The 26,767-nt window shown below is 35.7% G+C and overlaps 1 protein-coding gene across 1 annotated transcript in view; it reads left to right on the forward strand.

Moving 5' to 3' along the window:
- LAMA2 (laminin subunit alpha 2) overlaps positions 1–26,767 on the forward strand; it is a 637,137-nt gene that overhangs the window by 451,107 nt on the left and 159,263 nt on the right. The window contains exons 30-32 of the mRNA XM_055114116.2: positions 5,665–5,789; positions 12,605–12,691; positions 16,467–16,660. Coding sequence (XP_054970091.2) covers positions 5,665–5,789; positions 12,605–12,691; positions 16,467–16,660 — 406 coding nt within the window. The remainder of the gene's footprint in view (positions 1–5,664; positions 5,790–12,604; positions 12,692–16,466; positions 16,661–26,767) is intronic.

Genomic DNA, 26,767 nt, shown 5'->3' on the forward strand with positions numbered 1-26,767 from the left:
TAGTATCCTTGCACACAAGATTGAAAATATGAGCCAGATGTTAGCCAGCTGATAGGTTGATGGGCATATATGTTGCTAAAAAAATGTGACCCAGAGTACACTCTAGTGATATCTCCAATGATGAGGCATAAGCTTTGTATTTGACCTTGTTGTGTTCAAAATATCTGTAAATGCTTTGGATGATATCTATCAAATATTCAGATAATATAAAGCTGAAAGTATTATCTAATGTGTTGGATGGTGGGAAAAGATCCTGACAGATGAAACTATGAATTACAGTTAACAAGATGAGATTAATAGAAAAGATTTGAACTCAGGTAAGCTCACTTGTTTGTTCATTCCTGTGGCATCTGTTAATTATGTTTCCAACATGCAGGTCTATGGCCTATGGTAGATAGTAAGAATATGAAGACTGCATGGGTCTTGCCCTCTAGGAGCTTATTCTCTAGTTTAGGGGAAAGAACAGAGGAAATGACACATATTAGCAATTCATGTGAAGTAAGAGTCCTTACTTGATTGCAGATTCACTAGGTGCCAACACAGGGCATTGCTACTTGTATAAGATCCAAATCAAGGGAGGAAGTACATTTAATATATTTGCAAGTCACAGCTAGAGACTTATAATCTACTATATTTTGAAAGAAACCCTGAGTAAGATTGCTAAATGTTTAGCTTGAAACAAAGATTTAGGAAGTAATAGTATTCTTAGATATTTGAGGACCTTCCCTAGGAAAAGGGAATTAGACTTAATTTTCATAGCTTCAGAAGGCAGAACTTGGATCACTGACTGAAAATTAGAATGCAACAAATTTCTATTCACTGTAAGGAAAAACTTCACAGCTTATGCAAGACGAAAAAAGCTGTCTTATAAGAATTCATGCACTTAATGATATCTCAAGGAAAGTATAGAAGGCATTCCTGTATGGCAAGAAGGTTAGATTAAGTAATTTCTCACCTTAGGCCTGAGATACTATAATATTAATGTTACATTCATTTGATTTTGTAGAAGGAATATATACCAACAGTTTTCCAGTGTGCAAAAAAAACTTAACAAATCTAATATATTCTGATGTGTTATTGAAGAGATACTAGCACATACTACTCTTGAGAATATAATTAAACTTCTCATTAGGCATCCAAAATATAGGAATTTCCCCTAATGGCTAATTTTTATATAAGAAAAAATATTATGTACACTATTTCAAAGCAGACAGAAAAGTCATATGAAAAGGGTATGTCAAAAAAGTTTCAAAAAGAGGCTCCTGATTTATGTGTTGTGTGTTTGTGGACCTAACCAGGACATTTGATTCAATTAACCAAGTTTAGTATGTCAGCAACCCTCTGAAAGATTGACAAGATTGACTGTCCAGAGAATATTACAATATTTGCTTTCTCTATTGAAGAAATTATGTAGACTTACAGGTATAAGAGAAACAAAATCATATTTTTGAATCTCTTCTTTTTAGTAATGATTATTGGCTTTAAGGATTTTAATTCAGTTACTAATGTTATATTTAGGTTACATAAAATAATTCATTATGCAATTATTTTACTGCAAAAGCAAAATGCTGAAAATTATTGTTGAAGATCCCATGTATTTTTGGCACATTCATCTCTATAACTATAAAATAAGTTCTTAAAACACTCTCCAGTTAACACTTATTCATCAGCATGACACCTTGCTGAATGACTTGAAATTATAATTCATAGATAATTATTTTATCTTGGAGCCATTATCTCTCATAATGCTACTGTTAAATATGGAATGGCTCTTTTATTGCTTAAAAATGGTGGTTCCTTTGGATGGTTGAATAAAAGAGGATTATGGCACTTAAATAAATGGCAAAATATGACAAATCATTTTGCCCTGCTAACCACTTTTCTTCAATGACACTTGAAATTTGGGCTTTTTCATCTGAAAAAGCCTGACCAGTTTCATCTATACTTCCTGGAACATGCATTCATTCATTCAGTCATGCAAAATAGTCATCGAATGTCTCCCATGTTTGATGCACTAAAAGGAGCATTTAAGCCAGTTTTAGGTCATCGGGGAATGTTTCTCAGAGAAAGTGACATTTAAAATGAGAGCTGAAATGAATAAGTGCTAGCCTGATATACACTGTAGAGCTAAGGATTTGCAAATGAAAAGTCCCAGCAGTGATAAAGAGTATCCGCATAATTTGAGAATTTCAGATGGCCCCATGTGGCTACGGCATTATATGCAAAGAAAGCAGTGGCTACAGCTACATATGGAGGGGTAAGCACAGTGGTGGTGAAGGCGGGGGTTGGGGGGTGGCAGGTAATGAAGCTCTTCCTTGCCATGCTAATGATTTGTTATTCATCCTGACTGCATTTGGGAACTAGTGTAGGCTTTCAAGCAAGAGAAGGGCATGGCTTGATATGTTCATAGGATGATCACTCTGATTGCAGTGTGGAGAAATCACCAGATAAGAAAATATGGAGACAGGATCTTTAGCTAAGAGGCTATTCTAATAATCCAAATAAAATATGACAGTGGCCAGCTGAAAATAGTAGCAACAAGAAAGTCAAGAAACAGAGAGTAATAGACTCATGGAACTGATGATCTAATGGATACCTCGGATAAGAGAGGCCTCTAGGTTGCTGACCTTGGCAATTGAGTGAATGACAGTGACCTCAGATGAAATGAGAAATACAGGAGTGTTACAAGGTTTAGCAAGAGATGAACTTCATTGTTGTCATTTCAAATTTAAGGCGCTTCTGTGTTATATAATATTTATTCAAGAAGCAATTAGAAGCGGAAGTCTGGAACCCATTAGAGATATCCAGGCTGAATACATAAAATACAGAGTTTTGGGCACACCATTAACTGAAGTCATAGTAATAGATGAAATCACCAAGGTAAATGTGGAGGAGAAAAAAGAGATGAGGACCAAAGTTAGAATTAAGGGCGTCAATTATATTAAACAGAAAGGGAAGGAAGAGTCGATAAAGGAGAATTCGAGTAGCCGCAGAAGTAGGAGAAACATCAATTGGCTTACTCTTAAAGAAACCATGGGGGCTGGGCACGGCAGCTCCCGCCTGTAATCCCAACACTTCGGGAGGCCGGGGCAGGCAGATCACGGGGTCAAGAGATGGAGACGATCCTGGCCAGCATGGTGAAACCCCGTCTTTACTGAAAATACAAAAATTAACTGGGCATGGTGACGCATGCCTGTAATCCCAGCTACTCAGGAGGCTGAGGCAGGAGAATCGCTTGAACCCAGGAGGCAGAGGTTGCAGTGAGCTGAGATGGTGCCACTGCACTCCAGCCTGACTACAAAGCGAGACTGTCTCAAAAAAAAAAAAAAAAGAAAAAAGAAAGAAAGAAACCATGGGAAGAGAGTATCCAGAAATATCTATCAATGGCTACAGAAAACCTACATATGAGGCCTGATGATTGTAAGTTTTGCTTTAGCAACAAAGATCTTTTGGGTCATCCTGATATTATGGTTTAATGGTGAAACCAGAAGCCTGTTTAAAGGGAGAATGGGAGATGAAGAAGTAGAGACCAGGAATGTAAACAATGTTTTTTTAAAAGCTTATCGAAAATAGGATAGAAATTGTCAAGCAATTTGAGACCTCACAGATTTTTTTTTAAGACAGGAAAGGCTTGACCAATTTCAAATATTAATGAGAATGAGCCTGCAAAGGAGGGAATAAAGATGCTGGAGAAAATGGGGAGGCAGGAGGAAAGGAAACCAATTTAGGAGTGGAGTAGCTTCAGACAAAGGACGGAAACAAATGAAGGGATGGAAAATAATGTGGCAATATACTGAATTGTTTGCCAGGAAACCAAGGGAGCATCCAAATTAGAGCTTTCTTATCTCTTAAAGTAGGGTGAGGTGTAGAAGTAGAAGATTTGAGATTGGCTGGGCACGTTGGGAGGCTGAGGTGGGTGGATCACCTGAGGTCAGGAGTTCAAGACCAGCCTGGCCAACATGGTGAAACCCCATCTCTACTGAAAATACAAAAAATTAGCCTGGCGTGGTGGTATGTGCCTGTAGTACCAGCTACTCGGGAAGGTGAGGCAGGAGAATCCCTTTACTCAGGAGGTGGAGGTTGCAGCGAGCCAAGATGGTGCCACTGCACTCCAGCCTGGGCGACAGAGCTCTGTCTCAAAAAAAAAAAAAAAAAAAAAAAGAAAAAAAAAAAGAAAAAGAAAAAGAAAAGAAAAGAAAAGACTTGTACCTTGTCATATTGGAAAACCAGATTCATTTCACATTGTTATAAAATCTGTAAATGTCACAATATAATTTCAAATATAACACCAAAAATGTAAAAAATAAATGATCTAAAATTCACTGTGGCAATGTCATAGTTTCACTGCAAGAAATAGCATAAACTCTCAAAAAGAGTTAATAGAAGTTTTAAACAAACATTAATTCCATGGCAATATCTGTGGTGGAAATGACGTCAGCTATTGTTTGTTGCGAATTGCCACACATTCCCTACCAACAATTGTCTGGCCATTAGAAGACACATGAAACATAAATACATTCTTCTTGATTGATTAAATGAAGCAGAGCCCAGTCTATGGGATATCATCCAAGTTCAAGCTGGCAGCTTCGTGGCTCCAGCTGAGATTATCAGGAAGTCAATTCACTAACATGTCCATCTAGTTTGTTACTGACTTTTTTGTTTCTCAACTTTCCTTTCGATATTGTTTATAAGATGTAAGTCACTATTTTGACCACTCCAAATCCTGTCTTATAAAATCCAGCTAAAATTCAATTCCAAATTCCCTTCTTCCTTTTTCTCAACTCTCAAATGCGAGGATCGCATTCCCACAAAATAACATTCAATGTTGCATTCCTGCTGCCATGTTTATTTTTTGTCAGGTGGTTTTTTTAAATTATTATTTTCCCAAAGTCTAAGTAAATTTCTAGAAGGTAGGATGTTGTTTCATTGCCTGTTTCAGTGCATTCCATGTAGCTCTTCCTAACTCCTTATTGCATAATTGATTATTGTGTTAAATATAATTCTGCTTCATGAAAATTTTAATTTGAAGCTATTTGCACACTATTCTGAAGCTATTCTCATTTCTTTGTGGAAAGGTGTTAAAGGGTATCACCCCAATGTCTCTTATTATGCAAGCATAAGAAAGAAGATATTGATCTGAGATTGCTAGTTTTAGATTGACTCCTCTGTATTTATGAAGAACCACCTACATCTATGCTTTCCACCTTGAGGTGGTTTCAGAAAGCCCACTAGTGGGCATGTGCCAAGGCCACAGTATTTGTAGCACCTTTTTCTAACATCTCATAGAGCTAAAACCTGGGATATGAAGAAACATAAATGCCTAGAAGAAATAATAAATTTTAGAGACTCTTGAAGTCTATTCCCCAATTTAGAGTAGGAGAAAAATTTACATAGAGATTGATTCAGGGAAAAGAGAATAGCAACTCTTATTGTCAGTGTAGCTACGATAGCACAGTATTAGTTTCTCAAATCAAAGAGTTTCTTTAAAAATATTTATATCAAAGACTGAGTTCTCTGTCAGTGATAAAGTGTGTGTGTGAGTGTGTGTGTGTAAGAAAGTATATGTGTTCATAGACACACATTCATAGCTAGGGACTGTATGATAAATTACATTCTAACTATCACTAAATTAAAAACAAACTTCTTCTCCCTTTTCCTTTACAGAATTGTCAACATCACACTGCTGGTGACTTCTGTGAACGATGTGCTCTTGGATACTATGGAATTGTCAAGGGATTGCCAAATGACTGTCAGCAATGTGCCTGCCCTCTGATTTCTTCCAGTAACAAGTAAGATTGAGAAATATAACCATATTTCCCAATCAGAAACACCATCTGTCTAGCACATGGGCTGTCTATGATTTGGCTATTTTTTCCATGTAGACAAAAATCTCAATTTAAGATAGAGATATTTTTAATAATATAGAAACATGACAAAAGTGAGTATATAATGCTCTATGGTTCATTTTTCCTTTGAAACTCTGTCCCAAGTAAATAATACTTATTAATTAAAATTGAAGTACCAATATTAATGTAAGACATATTTATAAAACAAATGATATATATATACAAATATGCATGGTTTCATAAATATACTGGTCTAATGTTTGCATATAGCTCTGCCCATAATATCATCTATGAAGGATTGTCCGGGTGCATATTATATAATTTTTGTGGCTGTTTCCATTTATTTTATGTGTTTAATTCAAGATTGTGAAATAATTATCAAGAAAACATTGAAAAATTGTACAATTAAAGCAGGTGATTTATTGTTATGCTCCAAAAAAAGTCATCTCCCGGAATCACAGCCTCCTTTTTCTTAAGATGGTCTGAGCTTGGTACCATGGAAACACAGCCCTAAGAAGAAACAAAAGCTGGAATATTTTATTTCAGTGCTGTCTGAACATTCTGCACTGGTTTATACATTGATGAAAACCCTAGGTGTTTTCATTTACCTTTTTGCCCACACTACCTGCACTTTCTGTTAAGTGATTTATAGACTTCAGTAAGGCAGGGTAGTTTTACTCTAAGAATTTGCTTTTGAAAATAATGTATGGCAGTTTGTTCAGAATTAGAATTCTGGACACTTTATCTTGAGTGTTAAACAGCCACAGAGCAATTCGGACAATGTGATCTTTGCACCTGTGCCTACTCACTTTCTTCTTAATCTTCGGCTTTGTATGCATTCTGAAAACATTTCCTGTAAATCATCTCCTTTTCCTCTGAAAGCTCCTCTTTTTTGTTGGCTGGAATCACAAGCCTTTTACAGGGTGTCAAATGTAAATTTTTAGGTAAGCTGGATATTGAAGAGGATAATATACATGGTCTTATTGTTCATCCAGGGACCAAGTAGTAGGTGTATGAAAAATAACATTATTTTTGTCTCTCTTTCCCTAATTTCTCCTTGATGCCCCGATTTATTTAATTGTTTTAAAAAGTAAGCCATTTGGATTAGAAAAATTTAATAATTAATTGATAATTCCCTGGTGAGTACACTATAATAAAAGCTACAGGAGATATACAAGAGAAGCATGCCATTTTTTGGAGGAGCTCACTGTAAAACCTGTGTGTTAAGAGGTATCAACTTAAATGTAAAGAAAATTCAAAGGCACAAAACACCACACTTAATACTGGAAGCTTCAAGAACATATGAAAAGAAATAGTAGCATGTATAATGGATCTTAAACAATTAATTTCAGGATTTTCACTGGTGGGAATAGTAGGAAATTATATGGGCAAATGCTTACAAAATATAAGGCATGTGCATAACCCAATAAGTAACAGAATTTGGAACATGGCATTCAGACACAATTTCATGATCACAGATGAAAATGAATGGCAGAATAAAGACCATATTGTAGAAATCCTTAAATACCAGTCTAAGAAATAGTTATTTAATTTTCTATGTAATAAGGAAACACTACAAGTTTTTATTTTGAAAAAAAGGTTAATATGATTATGGCCACATTTTAGGAAAACTATTATCATAGAATTGAGTATAATGAATTGAAACAGGCAAATGAGAAAAGCATAGAGACCAATTAAAAGGCTAGTATACTAGCATGGGCAAAAGATAATTAGGACCAGAAGTAGGTAATAGTAATAAGAATGGAGACAAAGGAATGAATGTGAGAAAATGGTTTAATACAGCTCTACAGATTCAGAAACTAATTAGATGTGAGGGGTGAGGGTCCGGGCAGAAGTTGAAGACAGGTTTTTAGGCAGGTTACCCCCAAAAATGGTGGTGCTATTAACTGAAATGGAGAAACCAGGAGACAGCCGTTAGAGAAGAAAGATAATTTATGTTTCAAATAGGTTCAGATTGATAGAACATATCTGTCTGAATGGAAATATGCAAATAGCTGCAGGAAATGGAAATCTGAAAATTGCAGGAGCAGATGAAGGAAGAGATATGTTAATAAGTGAATTAAAGTTGGATAAGATTTCCCAGGCTAATGTTATCCAAGGCAAGTATATAGAAAGAACGAAAGACAGGACTTTATGTTGGGAAAGGAGAAAAAGAAGAGCCAAGGCAGGAGCAGTCAGAAGAGAGGGAACCCAGGGGGCACTGCCATTGACACCAAGGGAGAGAAGAGCAGTGAACAGCATCAATTGCTGCTCTCACAAGGGAGACCCAATGAATATGGTGGCAATTGACTATTGTAATTGAGTAAATAAATGGGCTTGCCGCCTGAAGCACATAGAAGCCAATAACGTTGGCACTGGCTTCGGAGAAAAGAAAGGCTTTACTGCAAAATTGGTCAGCAAGGAGACAAGAGTCAGGTTCAAATCTGTCTCCCTAATTTGGGATATGGGGAAGGTTGCAAGGGATCAGAAGGCAAGGCAAAGGATTTAGAAATGCTGGCTTGGCAAAGTCTGATTGGAGGGCTTCAAATTTGATCACTTACAGTAAGGTATATTAAGGCAGATTTTAGCCCTGGATCTTCTGGGCCAATGGACCCCTCATTTCTGAAGGAGTTCCAATGTCCAGGTTTTGATTTTGTCCCTGTCTTGTTGGTTCAAGGGGAGGAATAGTTGGTTCCTGGTGTTGTTAGAGGTCAAAATTTTTCTATTGAACATGCCTGGGCTACATGACTTGCAGCTTTTGGCTCTGTTATACCTAAAAGGTAACTTGACATTTTGTTATCAACAGGGTAGGCCCAGTTTTGGTTGGTCCTGTAGTTACACTATAAGAGTCACTGATGAATTTTGACCATCAATAATGAAAGCAGAATTTGAATTTACAGTTTTAAGAAATTTCAAGAATAAAATGATAGAGTACTACCCTGATTGGTTAGCAGGATCAATAACAGGGTGTGTTTTCATTTTTGTTGCATTGTTGTTTTATATGATTTGTATAATTTGAATAAATTTTTATGCAAAAGACCCTGAAAGAATCAAAATATCAAATTAAAATGGCAAGTTCAGTGGCTTTCAAACTTTATTGATTGCAACCACTGTAAGAAACACTTTTTTATATAAGCCAGAAACACACAAAAACTTGTGTGTGTAGATATCTAAATATATGTATTATACACTGTGCTGTTTATTTAATTTTGTTATTTTACATTTTTAGAAAAAAAATTTTAGCTAAAACCTACTCAATGGATTTCATGAGTCACTTATATCACCATCTAAAGCTTGGGACATATTAGGCTAATTAACAAAGTGAAGACCTATAAATGGTGAGAAGAGAAGAATTAAAATGTGAAGCAAAGAAACCAGCCAGGGCAAAGAAAAGAGGCACTTCTCCCCAAGACATAAAAACAGATTCTGAGGAATAGATGGAGGAGGCTGAGATATCTCAATTTACGACTTCAATCTGTGCAGTCAGTGAGAAATATGGAGGCATGATGAGTGATTACTGACTCATTTCCACAGCATTAGTTCAAGTCCTCATTATCTCTTACCAAAACAAATATGGTAGAAATTTAACTCTTATGACAGAGTGGCAGTGCTCACACACCCTTAGAAGTTTCCAGTGCCTTCCCAAGGAAAGATCAGACTCTTTGAGCATTAGAAACCCTCTGTAATCTGACTACCTTTCCAGGCTCCAAGCCCTCAACTCCATTCTATATAATGCCAAGTTTGGCATTTCTTGCACTTATCTAGACATCATTAGCAGTCTGCTCTTGCTATTCCCTGAGACAATCCCTGTGAAATCTAATTTATTTTTAAAGGCATTTTTCAAACCCTACCTCTGCCACAAAACCTATCCATAGCACAGAATGTATTTTGTACATTTTATATACAACGAACACATTTTACTATACAGAATTATTTCAATCATTCTTTCAGGAGATGAACATTTACTAAGCATATACTTCATCCCAACACTATGAATAAAAGATAAAAGATATGTGTCCTGTCCTATATGTGTACATATCTGTGTCTCACACAGAATTGTAAATTCTTTGAAGGTAAACATAATGTCTTATTTCTTTCTTTATTCAAGAAAAAGTTAATGAGGGCCCAACTCAATGCTAGGCATGGCTCTTCATACTGGGAATATATAAGTGAACAAAACGGCCTGTGTTTCCTAGCCTTCTGGAGCTTGTATTTTTTATAAGAGAGTAAGATAAAGAAATAGATATATAATGTAATATCAGGTAATGACAAGTACTACCAGGAGAAATAAAGGAGACTCAAGGAACTTAGAGTGATGGAGGTATGATTTTAGATGAGGTGGTCCATGATCTTCACAAACAGATGAGACTTGTGCAGAAATGTGAATGGTGTGAGCCATGTGAATACCTGCAGGAAGAACAGTCCCCTCAGAGAAAAAAATCACTGCACTGGCCCTGAGACAGGCTCAGGAGGCCTGGGTGGTTGGAACAGAGTGAATGAGAAGAGGGGGCTAGGAAATGAAGTCAGCAAAGCTCTAATGAATATCTAACTGTCCTGAGGGTTAAAAATCTTCCAGTGGCAAGAGGTGGCTTGGTACAGGATAATCTAGTGGTGTTATTGATGGAAGCACCAGCAGCATTTGCAGATGGGAGATAAGTGGAGTGTGAGAGAGGAGATGCGGTTGACACCATGGTTTTTGGCAGAGCAAATGGAAACGTGGAGTGGCTGTTGACTGGGATGGGGAAAATTAGGGAAAGGTCTGGTGTATTTTTGGAGGGGGAGAAACTTACTTTTAGATCTGTGAAGGTAGGCACAATATTTAAAGCCCTTAGGACTAAGTGACATCATTCAGAGGAGAGAGGAGAAGGGAGCAGAAGTCAGAAAACTGAATTGTGAAGCACGTTAAGAGATAAAGGACATGCCATAGATCCAACAAAGGAAACTGAAAAGGAACAACCAATGAACTGGGATAAAAACCAGAAGGAAATAGTTTCCAGGAAGCCCATTTATCTCTGCAGTGTCCATAGGAGATGACACAGAGAGCAGGCTCTGTAAATTTTAAAAATTCTGTTGAGGGGAGTTTGGAATTAGCAGCCATAGGAAAATGTAAAAGATGGTCACCATGAGAAAAGCACAAGGATTTCTGAGTAGCCCTGCAGACGAAATGAGAATTGAGAGAAGATTAGGGAGTTGTGAACAGAAAGAATAAAGTCAAGCTTCAAGTGAGATGGAATCCCTACTCCCTCCAGAAGACCTTTTATGTGATATAAGGAAACAGTGCAATCCACCATAATATCATAATTTGAAAAAAATTGTATCAACTATTCAAGAATTACTACATTCCTATACAGTAAACACTTTATTTTTTTTTATTGACATTTCATTATTTTACTATAACGAAATGTAATTTAATCATACTGGCTCTTTAGAGTTTCTCTTGAAATGTCTAAAATCTGTTTCTTAGAGCCCATATATGTATAAGAGTGTGTGTGTGTGTGTGTTCGCGTATGCGTGCATGTGCGTGAGGGTGCATGCACAGATGCAGTCAGTATCAGGCTTTAAATGAATGAGCTAAAAATTTGGCAGAGTGTGTCAGTTATAAGTTTATTTTTTGTGAAGGCAAAAATAAATTTGTTGGATAATGCGTTTGTGAGTAGTAGATCAATTTGTTCCCATATTTTGCAAAAGTTAGAGCTTATTACTCATTCATGTACTATTGATGTAATGCATTAGAAGAGAGTTAACATTAGGTCCTAATGGCACCTGACCAGAAGGAGCTGTGGGCCTGGCCTATACACCTTATTGCGTGTTTTCAGCATCAACTGATTTAGTGAAGCAGCAAAAAGAAAAATGGTGTGTGCAGCATTATCTTTCTGCCACAGATACATGTTTTTAATTTCCAAGTTTCCAATGCATCATTCAGTTTTATCTAATGGGAATGCAGCTAAGAGAAGTTTGTAACAACCCAAAACTACATGCTAATATAGTTTAGTTTTCAAGTCTTGTGGAGTCTTTTTTTTTAATGGAATAAGATCATCAGAAATCCTGGAGCAAGACAGACTGGCTGTGGTCTACCAGCGTTGTAGTAAAAACATTGGGGAAGTTTTATAAGACCTAATTATTAGAAAATACCATAAAATAGTCATTTTCATAGAAAAAGCTTTCCCTTCTTTCCTCACACTAAATCACATTACTTTGTGTTCAAGGTAAAATGTAGTTTGAAATCTGGATGTAAATTAGAAAAGATATTATTTTATTCCAAGTGAAACATTTATTCACACTTCACGTCTTGAAGCACCAGTGGCTATTTGGGCTGAGTTTTCAAGAAAAAAAAATTATATAGATTTTATGCCCTTTTTTTAACCTAAAAGATATTAAGTAATAGCTATTCCACTATCAGACAATGTGCATAAATTCTAGTCAGATTTTTCTTTTGATTAGTGAACAATAGGACAATGTTGCTGGATGTTTAGTATATTCATGGCTGTCACATCATTATTAAATTCCAGAATATTAACATGCTTTGTGTGACGCATTTTTAATCCATCAGAAACCAAACAATATATATTTGTTTACTGTTATTAATGGTTTTTCATTGTGATGTCCTAGCCTTAAATAAGAACTTCAGCAATAATTATAAAGATGGTATTTATTACTACCTAAAAGTATGTCCCAATAACCTTGATAATGGATAGGAATACTATTTTATAAAATAAATGGATTAAACTTTTTTTGCAATCCTTTTCTTTCTGATTCAGTTTCAGCCCCTCTTGTGTCGCAGAAGGACTTGATGACTACCGCTGCACAGCTTGTCCACGGGGATACGAAGGCCAGTACTGTGAAAGGTACCAACAGCCATGAAACGTACAGAGTAATGATATGTAGGGATTATATTGTAAAGGGTCACAATAGGAAAACATTCATTATTTGAAGAACTTCAATATTTGCATATCCTTTAGAAGTTTAAATTACAATGCTTACAAAACCACTTGTGTATCTTAGAATTTGTCCAAAGAAAGTTGTTTATTTCCACCGTATGTTTAGACTTTATCAAAGATTCCAAACTATTTCACAATTATCTAACTTATGCTTTAGTATATATATATATAATTTTATATGTAAATATAACATTTTATAAGAATAAATCAATTTTCAAAAGCTTAGTAGTTACTACTAATAAAAAACTGGCTACACTTTTCTTATTTTAATGCACTGGAAAATATTGTCTGGAAGTAACTGAATTCACGTCATTGTTCTGAACGCTATGACTACACCAGCAAGTGTATACATAACTCAAAATATAAATAATATCAAGAATTTTTAATTAGTACCCAGACAATAAAGTATTTGTTATTCAGTTTTCCTTTTCAATAGGCAAACAATATTATTTAAATGTTTTCTCTTACCATATTGCTTATGAAATCTCATAATGCATGTATACAGCTGTTAAATTGAATTCTCAATGTAATCCAAATGGTAAATTAAGGAGTACAATTCCAAACTGATTGTCTAGAAAAGTTGCAATTAATATCTTCCAGATATATATTTTCTGTAAGATCAGTATCCTGGATATTCAAACTTGTCACCACCACTTTTGGTATATTTTAGATATTATCTTTAATATAACAGAGAGTTACTAATGTTAACTACTAACATTATACACACATGATAGTTTTAGCATAATTGATAGCAGTATAAAAGTTTTAGAAAGATCCATAGACTTCGCTCAATTCCAACAGTTTAGCTACATTCCATTTTCCTCATCTATAATCTCAGGAATCATTGATAGGCCACCTACTTTACACTAATATTGTGACAATAAGTGTGTAAAGGACACTGTTGGTGCCCTGCCTAGGCACCTACACTGAAGCCTTCTCTGCAACAGAAGAGGCAGAAAGGCCTGAATGTTTACCCCCTCTTCCTGCAGTGGCCCATGACTAACCAGCGTGAGAGTACAAAAGTCCAGCTCTTTGGCCCCTAAGTGGAACAAGTTTTGAGATCTTATTTTATGTTCCAGAGCACTCCATGGAATCAGGCTAAGACTGGGACATCACCTGAAATCACACCCTTGATTAGAGTTTTTCTTTTCCATGTCCTGCTTCACCCACTCCTTTGCTAGATTCTCCTAGGAACACTTAAATGATAAGCTTCTTTGTAAATATAAACTAATACTAATTATCAGCATCCACTTAAGAGTCTTGTTTTATATAACCAGCAACAGCTGTATTAATCATGGCAATAAGTAACTAAATAATTAGGGTTAAGCTTTATAAATCCCAATGCAATTTTTATACATTTGTAAAATATATTTCTAAATAAATCTGTTTGTGGTAACTCTAAACACAGTATCCAATATTTGCATATATATAAAACAGTGGATTCACAATTTCCATGCCAACAGAAATTAGCAGCAATTAAATAACTCATAGCAACACCAAATCTAAAAATAGTTCCATTTGTTCTGAAGATATATACATCTTTTGGATATAGGTATAGGTGATACAAGTACATACTTGTAAATACCCACCAGTGAGCTTTGGTATTCAAGGTTAGACTAATATTTATTTCCTGTACCTTTAAACACCAGTAGGATGGTGACTAAAAGCATCGGTGGACACCAAAAAGATTATCTACAGTAATTCATGAAAAAAAATTATGGTATAGCTACATTTATACACTGTAGTTACCATTTTCTACAAAAGCATGTGTATAGAAAAGGCTAGAAGGGTACACTAAAATAACAATTATTGTGTTAAAGCAGAATGATTACAGAAAATTTATTTGTTAATATCCAGTAGTATTTAATCGATAAAAGCTGTCAGTTTGTATAGCATAGAGATGAGCAGGGCCATACAGTATCAAATGTGAGTGACTTAAATTGTTTTTCCAGTCCTCAAACGTTGTTATAGCTTTGCATTCATCATCTCTAACATATAAATGATCAGGTTATATTTCTCTGAAAAATTGCTTTATTCAGCTATATTAAACCAAAGTTCTTGGTTAAATTTTTATTGTAACCTTCCAAATAAATTTGTTCCAGTGCTGAGAGCTTCTTAAATCATTTAAATCATCTTTCGACCTGCCCAGACTGATCAGGTTAGGTCTAAAACTGCTTAAATTTCTTGAGTATCTCTGTAATATAGAAACCTCTCCTCATACTTTATTTTCAATACTCTTGTAATAAACTCTTTGAACATTTAATCAATCTGAATCTGCTTAGAATACAATTATTTTACCTATAAATGTTAAGAAGCCATTTAAGTGGACTTACTTAAGTGCTACTTTCAGTATTTGTACTCTTTCATTGAAAAAAATAATCAAAAACATAAGTATATAAAAGCCTAATGTCACAAATCGTTTTCTTCATGTTTTGCCTTTTCTAACCAGCACAGGGTGAATTAACTTTCACAGTCAGCCATGCAGATTTCACAGTCTCAGGCAGCTAAAGATGGTCTATGATTATCTTGCCAGTATTTATAGCTTTTGGCTCCAATCCCCTACTGTCTCTCAACTTCCTCACATACTTGCCTGTTGAACAAAAATTCTAACTGTTGGTTATATTTACACTGACCATATATAAAACTTGTTGTCCAATCTGGGACACTATATTAAAAACAGGCAGTGTTTTTAGCAATTAAGCCAAAACAACAGGTAATAGGAAAGTGTCCTGGGCAAATCAGAATGTATGGCCCTGCTAGCATTGTGTAAAGTTACCATACTTCCAGTGTCATAACCCGGAGTGAAATACACTTAGGTGAATGGATGCATAGACACGTGGAAGAGTCAATTAATGGACTGCATTTAGGGTTCATCCAGCTGGATTCTCTTTCTAATTTTCCAAATCAGTGTTATATATTTTGTTTGCATATCATTAACCCACTTCCACAGATACACATGAAAAATCCATCTTGAGGAAGATATGGTAAAAAGAAAAGATGAATAAAATTAAACAGAAAATCTGAGTAGCCTATTGCCACTTAACTTGCCTCTTTTGCCTCATTAGTAAAATTAATGGGTTGTATTATTTGGTTATTTTGAGATCTGAAATTCATGAGTATAGGGAAGCCCAGAAGTTAATATAGAATTGCACTCATCTCTAATTATACAAGAGGACTTAACAAAAAAGTTTATGATCTAGAGCAGTCACAGACAAACTATGACCCACAGGCCAAATTTGGCCCATTTCTGATTCTGTATGGCACTCAATTAAGAACTGTTGTTACAGGTCAGCATTTACAATCAATTTGATGACAGGTGGCACTAAATTATAACCCAAATGAAGGATAATTTAAAACCTCAGGAAGAATCCAGTTCTTCTCATTAGTAGCCTGATATTACAAAGTAATTTAACATTATTATTATTATTATTATTATTATGTTTTCAATTCCATCAACAACAGCAGAATGCTTTAGAATTTTATTTCTTTTTCACGGCATAATCTTGATTTTTCCTATGTCCTGCAAAGCCTACTGTTTACTATCTGACCTTTATAGGAAAAGTTAACTAATGTATGGGCTCTTGCTATCAGTTTTGTTTCATCAAAACAAAAGACCACACACAACAATGTGGAGACATGACTTGCTATTAACCTCTTTTGCTTTGTCACTGTTTCAATTCAGGTGTGCCCCTGGCTATACTGGCAGTCCAGGCAGCCCTGGAGGCTCCTGCCAAGAATGTGAGTGTGATCCCTATGGCTCACTGCCTGTGCCCTGTGACCCTGTCACAGGATTCTGCACGTGCCGACCTGGAGCCACGGGAAGGAAGTGTGACGGCTGCAAGCACTGGCATGCACGCGAGGGCTGGGAGTGTGTTTGTACGTATACTAACTTTGCTGTTAGTTTTGGAGGCCTTGATTCCAGTTCTGTCTCATTTCCAATGAGAAAGAGTGACTCTCCCCGCCCGCCTTTTTTTTTTTTTGCAATAGTTAGTTATACTCTTCATTCTTTCTGACACTATCTATCCACCTTCTGCTGTTCACCTGCTGATTGCGTGTCCATCCTGCTGAGCCAAGAACAGCTGAGAAAATCCTCAGTGTGCTTTAGTCAGTTCATTGAAAGACCTACAGTGAAGCTCCTGGAGGCATTTGATTTGATTTGTCCATCTCAGGGTTTCCAGTTTTGCCTCAAGTTGGCATTGCCTTTGTGACAGATTAAAGATCTGAGTATATTAAAAAATTAAGAATCCTCCTGAATTTGTAATCGACTGGACAGATATTTTAAGCCTTGAATGACAACTGACGTTTCTTTTCCCAGCTTTTATGAAAATCCATGGGCATACTGCTTCATAATTTTCTCTTGAACTACAAAACCCGTAAGCAGTAACAATGAAGTCAAGTATTTTTACTCATGTACAGTAAGTGGAGAGCAGTTTGCTCTCTTGCTGTCTCTCTTTTTTCTTACTGATTCTGGATTCGCTAGTGCCATATTGAAAGTACATTGAAATCAGTAGCTAAATATAATTCTTGGATCTTGCATACATTCAAATCCAAAATAGGTTATTTATAAATTTAAGGAAGGAGTGCTCTTCTATAGTATTCTTTTCCTCAAGGAAATTTATTTTAGCACCTTTTATTTCAACATTTACCTATTTTAATAGTATTTGTGCATGTCAACATTTCTTGTTTTAGCATATTGTTTGAGTCTAAATCTTAATAGTATCTTAAATAGAAGAATTTTTGTTTATGTTCTAGTTTTATAAGAGTTAACCTCAGAAGCTAAAGCTGGATTAAAAAATACACCAAAAAGTTAAGACTGGGTGTTATTTGGGAAAATAGATTTTAAAATCATTTTTTCTTTGTATTTTAACCATCTTTAATGAAAATGTATTACACTGAAAATAAATGTGAAGGTAGGTGAGAGGGGAGAGATTAAATGTACTGTCAAATACATTTATATTGTCATATTTAGTTGATAGTATATACACACTAATTCTTCCCAAGTATAATGATATATTTTAATGATAATTAAACAAGTAGACTATCAAAGTATTTTATAATATTGCTTTCAAGTCAAATAAATTATTAACATGCACATAATTAACTAGATAATATATAGATATTCTTAATGTAAACAGTCCTTGAATTATTAATCATCACTTTTATTAATTATCCAGAAGCAAACTTGAAATAAAAAGATCATATTAATGTTAAGCACAAAAATTAAACAATAGCACATTAAAATCTGGGGTAGATAATATAATGGGATTATTTGGGGAACATTTCTTTTAAAGAGAATTGGCATTCTGCCCATCAACAACAATGGCTTTTTCATTTATTGTTGATGATCAATACTTTTTTAACATTTTGAATACATTTATCATTAGAAATTATAATTCATCTTTTCCCTATCACATATGTGGGTTTCTAATCTCCACTTGTCCCATGTGATATTAACAAAAGGGCCAATCCTCCAGTTACAAAGCTACACCAGTTTTATAATTCTTATTTGCTTTATTCTTGCCCCACAAGGAAATGTATTTACAGGGGTTATACATGGTATTTAGTTCAGTTGCTGGACTGGAAGTGTTTATATTCTTTTTAAAAGAATAGCAGTTTTTATTCCAGAAAAAAATATTAAATTATAGGATTGTTTTTGATATCTAGACTCTTTTTCTAAAGCACAGTTAATTATCTTATAATTATGCTGTATAGATTTTCCATATACTGCTCTTAAGCATTAGTGATTTCCACTTACTTCTAGGAATGTTTTCTCTTCACCTTTCACTAAACTAACTCTAAGAATTGTTACACAGAGTATCTTTAGACTTTTCATCTTTTCTCTTCTTCTAAAATTTCTCCCGTTATGGAAAAATATGCCATGATTCTATGATCTTGGCCTTTCCCAGGATTCGGTTTCTACTTCTACTCCTAGTTTTGAAATCAGATAAAATAAGACACAAGTGAGGATGTAATTCTGACTTATTCTCTATTCTCCTTTTAATATATTTCTGTATCCTTAAGCTAAATTAGTGCAAGAGACCAAAAAATGGATTCAACTGGCGTGTTTGATCTGCAGGACCTGTTTTAGCACATGTAATCATGGTGGAATTGCATAAGGCCTGGGGGTGAGAGTAAGGGAGGTAGCTTGGCTCTAGCAAGAGAATTTAGATGTAGTAAGAGAAATGTCTGCAGTGCTTGTTGTTAGTATAGTACTGACTACAGGAAATAAACTTTCTCCTATTGCTTAGAATAAGTAAACACTCAGTTTAGTAGCATGTATTGTACAAGAGTTAATTTTGCTTCCTTTAGTTACTTCCCTGGAAAATATAATTTAGACTGATCCACATCATGGATTTGTGTATTTCAAAAACAGAAAAGAAAAGAAAGAGAGACAGAAATGCATGATAAATGACCTAAGCCTGATCATTGTGTGATCTCAGGTAATTTGCATATTGGTGAAAGGAATCTATACATTCACTGTAAATTTAGTTTAGGCTCTTATTTCTCAAAGTATATAAAATTCTGCTGAAGAGATCAGGCAAAACAAAGCCAATGCAGGAACTGTGAAAGGACTTCCCTTGGACACCTTGGTCCCTAAAAGATACTTATAGCTTCCGGGGACAGTTGCCAGTGACCCCTGGATTTTACTGGATCCAAAATGGAATTTTTTGCAGCACACAGGCCTTTTATATGTGGATTTTCACTACTATCATGAAGAATTTATACAAATAATCTGTGTCCACGTTAGGAACCTATTTAGACATCACAGTCTCTCATAGTTAGTGACCTAAATTCAGCCCCACCATGCAGAGTCAGTTCCTGAGCATAACTAAGCAATTTATTCACCTTCAAATTCCAGGCATTCTCTAAAGTCCCTTTTACCACACAGGGTTCATCATAATAGTAATTTTATTTAAAGGCTCACCTTGACTGAGAACTTACCATTTGCCAGGCACTATATTAAGCATTTTACACGTGGTTCTTTTCATTCTTGTAACATTCCCATTCCTTATCATCCCCACTGTGTGATAAGAGAACTGAATTTAGGTAGGTTAAGTCATTTTCTCAGTGACTTTTCAGTAGATCCATGATTTGAGCATGGGTCAGTCTTACAAATCTTATTTTCTTAACCTCTATGCTGGCTACTGATAAACAGAGAAAGCAAACGTGGTTTAGCCAATATATTCAACATTAATGAATTCAGCCCTTTATTCATTTACTGCTTCCATGTTTAGAGCCCATTCTACCTCAATTAAAAATAAATATAAAACGAGCTAAAATTACAAAATGAGAAATTTTAAGTGTATGTAATCTCAGTAATGACATTTATTTTCTGCTAATCATTGAGACTCCTCTAAGATTTAAAACATTATGGCATTTATGGTAGATTCCTTTTCATCAGAGATTGTCAAGTAGAGACTGTCTTCTATGCAGAAGAAAAGATACTAGCTGGGTGCCCAGATTAACTTCACAGCCTCTTTTTTTCTAAAAGGAATTATTTGGGACAGCTTTACAATGTTATGTATGTTGGTGAGTTCTGAAGAGATATTTTATTAATTTCCCAAATTAAGATTTCTTCTTGATAAGTTAATACAAATCCATCCTCCTCTTTCAACTGTCATTCATAGTTCACATGTCATTTTATAAAATGAGAGCAACTAACCTGCCTTCAAGAAACTTAAAAATGAACCAAGGAGCCATTATTTGCTTAATAGTAAAGTTTTAGTATTTTGAAACACAAAACTTGGATTTGTTCATATCCTATTTTCTGTAAACTCATATCATTAACACAGAATAACCCATGTGATGTTTAAAATAGATTATGAGTGGCATAGTAAAATGTATTACTCTCCTAGAGAACAGAAATTAAAATTAGTATCTGTTGGCAAGATATTACTTCATAAAAATTGCCTGAAATAGCATTTTATAAATATCAAATTGGTGTTGCCTATTTTTAATCACTGCATAGTGGGGTTTTTGGGATATATCAGCTTTTATTATTTATAGTCACAATTTACTTAAATTCTAACATATATTTATTTAAAATAAAACATACACTTTGCTTGCCAATTTGCAAAAGTGATCATGAACTATGTTTTCTACTTGCAACCTGAGATAAGCCTAGCTAAATGTGGTAATTTTCCTTAACTCTGTAAAATTGGCAACTTCCAACCACTTGGTGAAACCGGAAGTCTGAAGTTTTATCCTATCTTGATCTACAGAGATATAATCAACATTGTTGTTTTTAATAGCCAGTTGCCACCAAAGATCTGATCACAATAATGCAGAGACCTTTATATATTATCACTAGAACACTATTGTACATTTATAATCAAAAATGATTAATAATGGCAGTGATTGCCCCCTATATATGGGAGCAGAAACAAAATAGAATGTGGTTATCACTGTGATGAAAACAGGACTTACTATTCTGAAAAATGATGATAAACATCAGTTGATCTCCAGATGCTGATTACTGATCTAACACTTTGCTTGTTGTACCCCCTAAATGTCATCCTCTCTCTGCTCGTACTCACTGCTCAAGTAAGTTCTTATTTGAAAGGACAGTAAGTATGTCATAGTTTTCTATAGTCTAAGCTGTGTCATGTTGTTCACATCCAGGTGTTAGGCAATCTATAAAACATCTTCTGTTCACCTTGTTTGCACCTTCTACTCGTTTGTTTTGTTAGTAAAAGATATTTGAGTTTCTTGTTGTCAACCTTAGCATTGGGCCAGGCTAACAATGTGTGGAATGGCAACTATCACCGTGATTCTAGATGATTTTCCTAGTTGTTAGAGATCAGTCTCAGTGGTTTGTATATTACTGAGGAAGCTGTTCTGCTAGCTGATTAAGGAGTTGCACAGTTGAATTATCGTATAGAGACAGCTGATCACTGTTGCCTTTGTTTTCAGCAAGTTTTATTTGAAGAGTAAACGAAACTCTACTTTGATTGCAATTTCTACTCTGGCAAGGCTCAGGAGGTTTTATTGACCTTGAAAGACAAACTAAAATCACATAATCTTAAAGTTGGAAGAAATAAGTAAACTAGCCTAGCCTTCTCTTTTTCTGTGACATCCACAAAACAGACAGCATCCTAATGCAAGGAAGCATGGTGTTATGAAGTGGCTACAGAAGGTTTGAAACCTAGCTTGCAATTTGTGCAACATTATTTAATTTCCTAAACCTCATTTTCATCCTCTGTAAAATGGATGTAAAATGCTGCATACATGTATGTGAAGTATCTAAGCATAATAGGTGTTCAATAAATTCTAGGCATTTTTATCATCATTGTTATTATGTGACCATTTTTTTCCCCAAAGACCTGATGTTTTGTGCAACGCATCAGTTTCTGATGAAATATTTTCTTTAGTTTAGGCTGACTTTCAGTTTCCTGTTATTATCTCTAATTCTAGGCCTTCAAGTCACTGAAAACCACTTTTATGGCCACCTTACATTTCTCCTGTCTGTAAGCCCTTCACATGCATTATTTATAGATTCATAAACACTTTGGTTGTGACTATTTTTCTCATCTGTAAAATGAGGATATGAATGGTACTTACCTCATAGAATTGCTTTAAATATTAAGTGAGATAATGATGGCAAAGTATAATACATTGCCAGTCATGTAGTGACTGTTGGGTAGATAAAAACTATTATCCCATTATTATTTATAGTACTTTCAAAGTTTCCATTAGTGTTTTGAAGGGTTACACCATCTTTGAACCACATTGAACTTGTTTTCCTATGTATTATATATAGAATTTTATTTAATATATATAAAACACATATATCAATATTTAATATATAAAAAACATATATATAAAACATATACATATAAAACACATATCATAAAACATATATATAAAACATAAATATCGTTACTTGGCATGTCAACAAATTCATCAGTCTCAGCTGAAGTCTACAGCTTTCCTCTCTATTCAAAGAAATGACAGGCTAAAAGGTCTTCTTAATGACTCTGGAATCAAATTTTTATTTGAGAAGATATTTATTTTAAAATAGAATGACTAAATACATCTTAATAAGCCCTAAATATATGCTAATGTAAAAGTTTCTTTTTGAAGGGGAAAAAGGGAAGTGAGAAATAGAAAATTCAGATCCAGGGAACCGTCAATGGCACTCATCTAGGAGAGTTAATTTAACATACACACATTAACACATAATTTTATCTTCTGTTAAAAATGTGTATTTACTCATTTTATTCCTATTTGATTAGAGCAGAGAATTTATGTATTGCTACCTAAAATTGGTTAATAGCTTTCGCCCTTTCAAAAATACTCAGTGTCCTCATTTTAGCTTCAGCTTCTTTGGTTTGGATGCAGTGTGTGATTTTTTTGGTGACAGTAAGCCAGTAGTTATTATGCATGGGGAATCCTGGTAGAAATGCAGTATTTTGTGCTAATTGCTAACAGAAAGATCTGTAATACTGGCTGCATGATTTGCCCCTTACATGTGCCCAGCCATAACAATCTGAATTTAGTACTGTGTTTGTTAATATTAGACACAAATTTATCCTGACACTTTTATAGACAAAGCCTCGGAAACATTTAGTCATGTAAAATATAATCATGGTCTTGAAATATTTGCTTTTGCTCCTGTGCATTTTAGGCAGTATTTCACTTTGTAACCTTATTAGTATTGCTGAATTTGGAGAATGGTTTGGAAAGGTTCTTTGAGGTCCTGATTGTAAGATAGGTGTTAATTTACACTGAGCCATTACTGCACTTTATCAAAGAACAGTTGTTTACAGAATGTGAATATTCCATGTCTCTACACACTCTTCAGATTTTCCCTATGATAGTAAATTACATTTGGTTTTAATTTGCATTCCATTTCCAATGTTTGTTGCCAGACACTTTGGACTTTTTGAGGGCAAATAAAAGTAGCTTCTGGTGTAAGTGAAATATTTTGTGTCAGAATAAAATAGCAAACCATTATGTAAAGGGCACTTTCCCCATGTGTTTACCTTATAACTTCATGAGCTAGACTTGTACAGAAGCTTTGAAAAAATCCCCATGGCTGTCATATTCATAAGTCTCTCTGACCCATTCAGACAGATGTTAGTATATTGCTTGGAGCGTACTATAAAACTTACCTTTCACTTATGGAAATGTGCTTGTACTTTGTTCCCCAAAAAGCAAATACAGATACCATAAGACATGGGATAATAATAAACCTTTGGACACAGAAACATAAAATGGAATGTATGAGCCCTTGAAAGAGCAATTAAATACATTTTCATTTCAACAGCTGAAGATGAGGAACCAAAACAGATGGGCAGGGGATAGAATAAATGAGAGAAAAATCAGTATTCATCATGCCTCTTGGCATTCTAGTACACCGTAGCATATTACAGTACATCAGCTCTAGTTCTGCATTCTGGTCCCTGATTTATTCTTGTATGAAGTAAAAACTGAGAAAACGATAGGTACTTTCCTTGGAAATTTCTGGAACCATCTAGTAAGGAGTATCTAGCCATCCTGTTATCAACAAACTGATTCAATTCCTTCTTGGAAATAGGTAGGTTATATATTATTAAATAAATTAAAGAATAATTTAATGTTTGCTATCAAAGGCACACACTGCCCTAAAAAGCATGGTGAAACATCCTATTATCATTACCAAGTATCTTTCAAGATCTTGGAGGTGAAAAAAGAGCAAATTGCTTGCTTGCATCCTAGGAACATCTGCCCAAAATACATCTTCACTAGAGGTCAAATGGAACTTTTAAAACAATGATGTACTTGGGCTCAGTGGGAGAAGAACCTTCCTATTCTTCATAATTCCTAATAAAATTATAATTGTTACTACTGCTGTTTTTAACCTATGAATTGCAGACTGAAAGTCTCTGATCTGAATCACATGTGCAAAACTTGAAAAAGTGTGTCAGTTATCGATTGTATCAGTTATACATTCCAAAGTTTAGTAGCTTAAAACAACAAGTGCATACACTCTCATGATTCTGTAGGTTGGCAATTTGGGCTGAGCTCAGTTGGACAGATCTTCCACTGTCACGCCTAGGGGCTCCCAGATGGCCTCAAGCCCAAATTGGGGCCTCAACTGCCCTTTCCTCTCTCACGTTGCCTCCCTTCCTCAAGGGGGCTAACCTGGGATTGTTCTGAAGGCAGCAGGGGTCCAAGAGTGTGAAAGCAGAAAGTGCAAATTTCAATATGTTGCTCTGCCACATTCTGTTGGTCAGAGTATGTTGCAAAGCTAACCCAGATTCACATCTTAATGGGAGGTGCGGCAAAGAAGTATTAACAGTAACCTTTTTTTTTTTTTTTTTTTTTTTGAGATGGAGTCTCACTCTGTTTCCCAGGCTGAAGTGCAGTGGCATGATCTAGGCTCACTGCAGCCTCTACCTCCTGGGTTCAAGTGATACTCCTCCCTCAGCCTCCCGAGTAGCTGGGACTAGAGGCACATGCCACCACACCTGGCTAATTTTTGTATTTTTAGTAGAGATGGGGTTTCACCATGTTGGCCAGGCTGGTCTCAAACTTCTCACCTCAAGTGATCTGCCCATCTCAAGCCTCCCATACTGCTTGGATTACAGGCCTGAGCCACCACACCCAGCCAGTAGTAACCATTTTTAATTCTCCCCAGAAATGAGCATCACTTTGATCTGTCAGTCATGGTGTTGTTTCTTTCCTCCTAAAGTTTTGTGCTGATTTTCTTCCCCTCCATCTCTCCATTACAGCATCCCTTTCCTGAGTCAAAACTGAAATCCTTCAGGCAGGTATCTGAATAGTCATTCTTGTTGATCGAACAGTCTCTGCCTCTGCAATCACAAGATAGTTCTCTTTCTCTCTCTAAACCATTGTTTTTAATGTATTCTCCTGTTCCTCACACATCTGTGAGGTTTTCTATCTTGTTCTCACATTCAGAAGTTTTCTTCCGGCCAACCCCAACCTCTTCCCTCTTCCCCTCTCTTCTCTCCTAACATTCTACCTCCCTGATCTCACCATTTCATGTACTTGGGCACATGCCATGCTCAAACATTAACCCCTGCCATTCTCTTTGTCCAAAATGTTTTGATACCCTTCTTTCACAAAAATACTAGCCCACAAATATTTACTGAATGTTAACCGTGTACAAGACCCTTTCCTAGGCACCATAACCAAGGTGTTTAAGGTCCCTTCTTTAATGAGGAAGAAAGAATATATAAATAAATAAAGTAATAATGTAGCCCAAACAGGCATGAGTGTTAAGAAAGCAAAGGAAATGCAGTAGTGACTGGCGCAGGGTATAGGGCTGGGGGTGGTGGGGAGTTTCAGGTAACAGTAATTTTAGAATCATCAGGGACTTGCCCTCTGAAAAAGTGACACTTGAGCACTTGACCTGAACACCCAGGAACCAGGTGGGAGAAGACCAAGGGAGAAGAATTCTAGGTAGAGAAGACAGCAAGCAAAAGGACCTCTTCCAAATCCTTGCTCCCTTGAAGATTGAGCATCCCTGTAATTTATCACCTGGTCCAGTGGTTTTATCCTTTGGCTACATGGTTTTTCAATTACTGGAATATTTTAAAAATACAGTGGCTCACGCCTATGATCCCAGCACTTGGGGAAGCTGAGGTGGGAGGATCACTTGAGGCCAGGAGTCTGACATCAGCCAGCGCAACACAGCAAGACCCCATCTCTACATTAAAAAACTAGCTGGATGTGGTGGCATGTGCCTGTAGTCCCAACCACTCGGGAGGCTGAGGCAGGAGGATCACTTTAGCCCAGGAGTTTGAGGCCGCAGTGAGTCATGATCACACCACTGTACTCCAGCATGGGTGGCAGAGCAAGACCCTGTCTCAGAAAAAAATAAAAATAGAAATACTGATGCTTAGACCTTACCACAGACCCATCAAAAATCACATTCTGTGGTGGTGAGGAGGGAAAGAGCCCAGGCATCTGTATTTTATAAATCTTCATGCGATTCCAATGGGCAGCCAAAGGTGAGAACCACTGATCCACACCAAT

This window comes from Pan paniscus, chromosome 5 (genome assembly GCF_029289425.2).
Source record: "Pan paniscus chromosome 5, NHGRI_mPanPan1-v2.0_pri, whole genome shotgun sequence".
Classification (NCBI taxonomy): domain Eukaryota; kingdom Metazoa; phylum Chordata; class Mammalia; order Primates; family Hominidae; genus Pan; species Pan paniscus.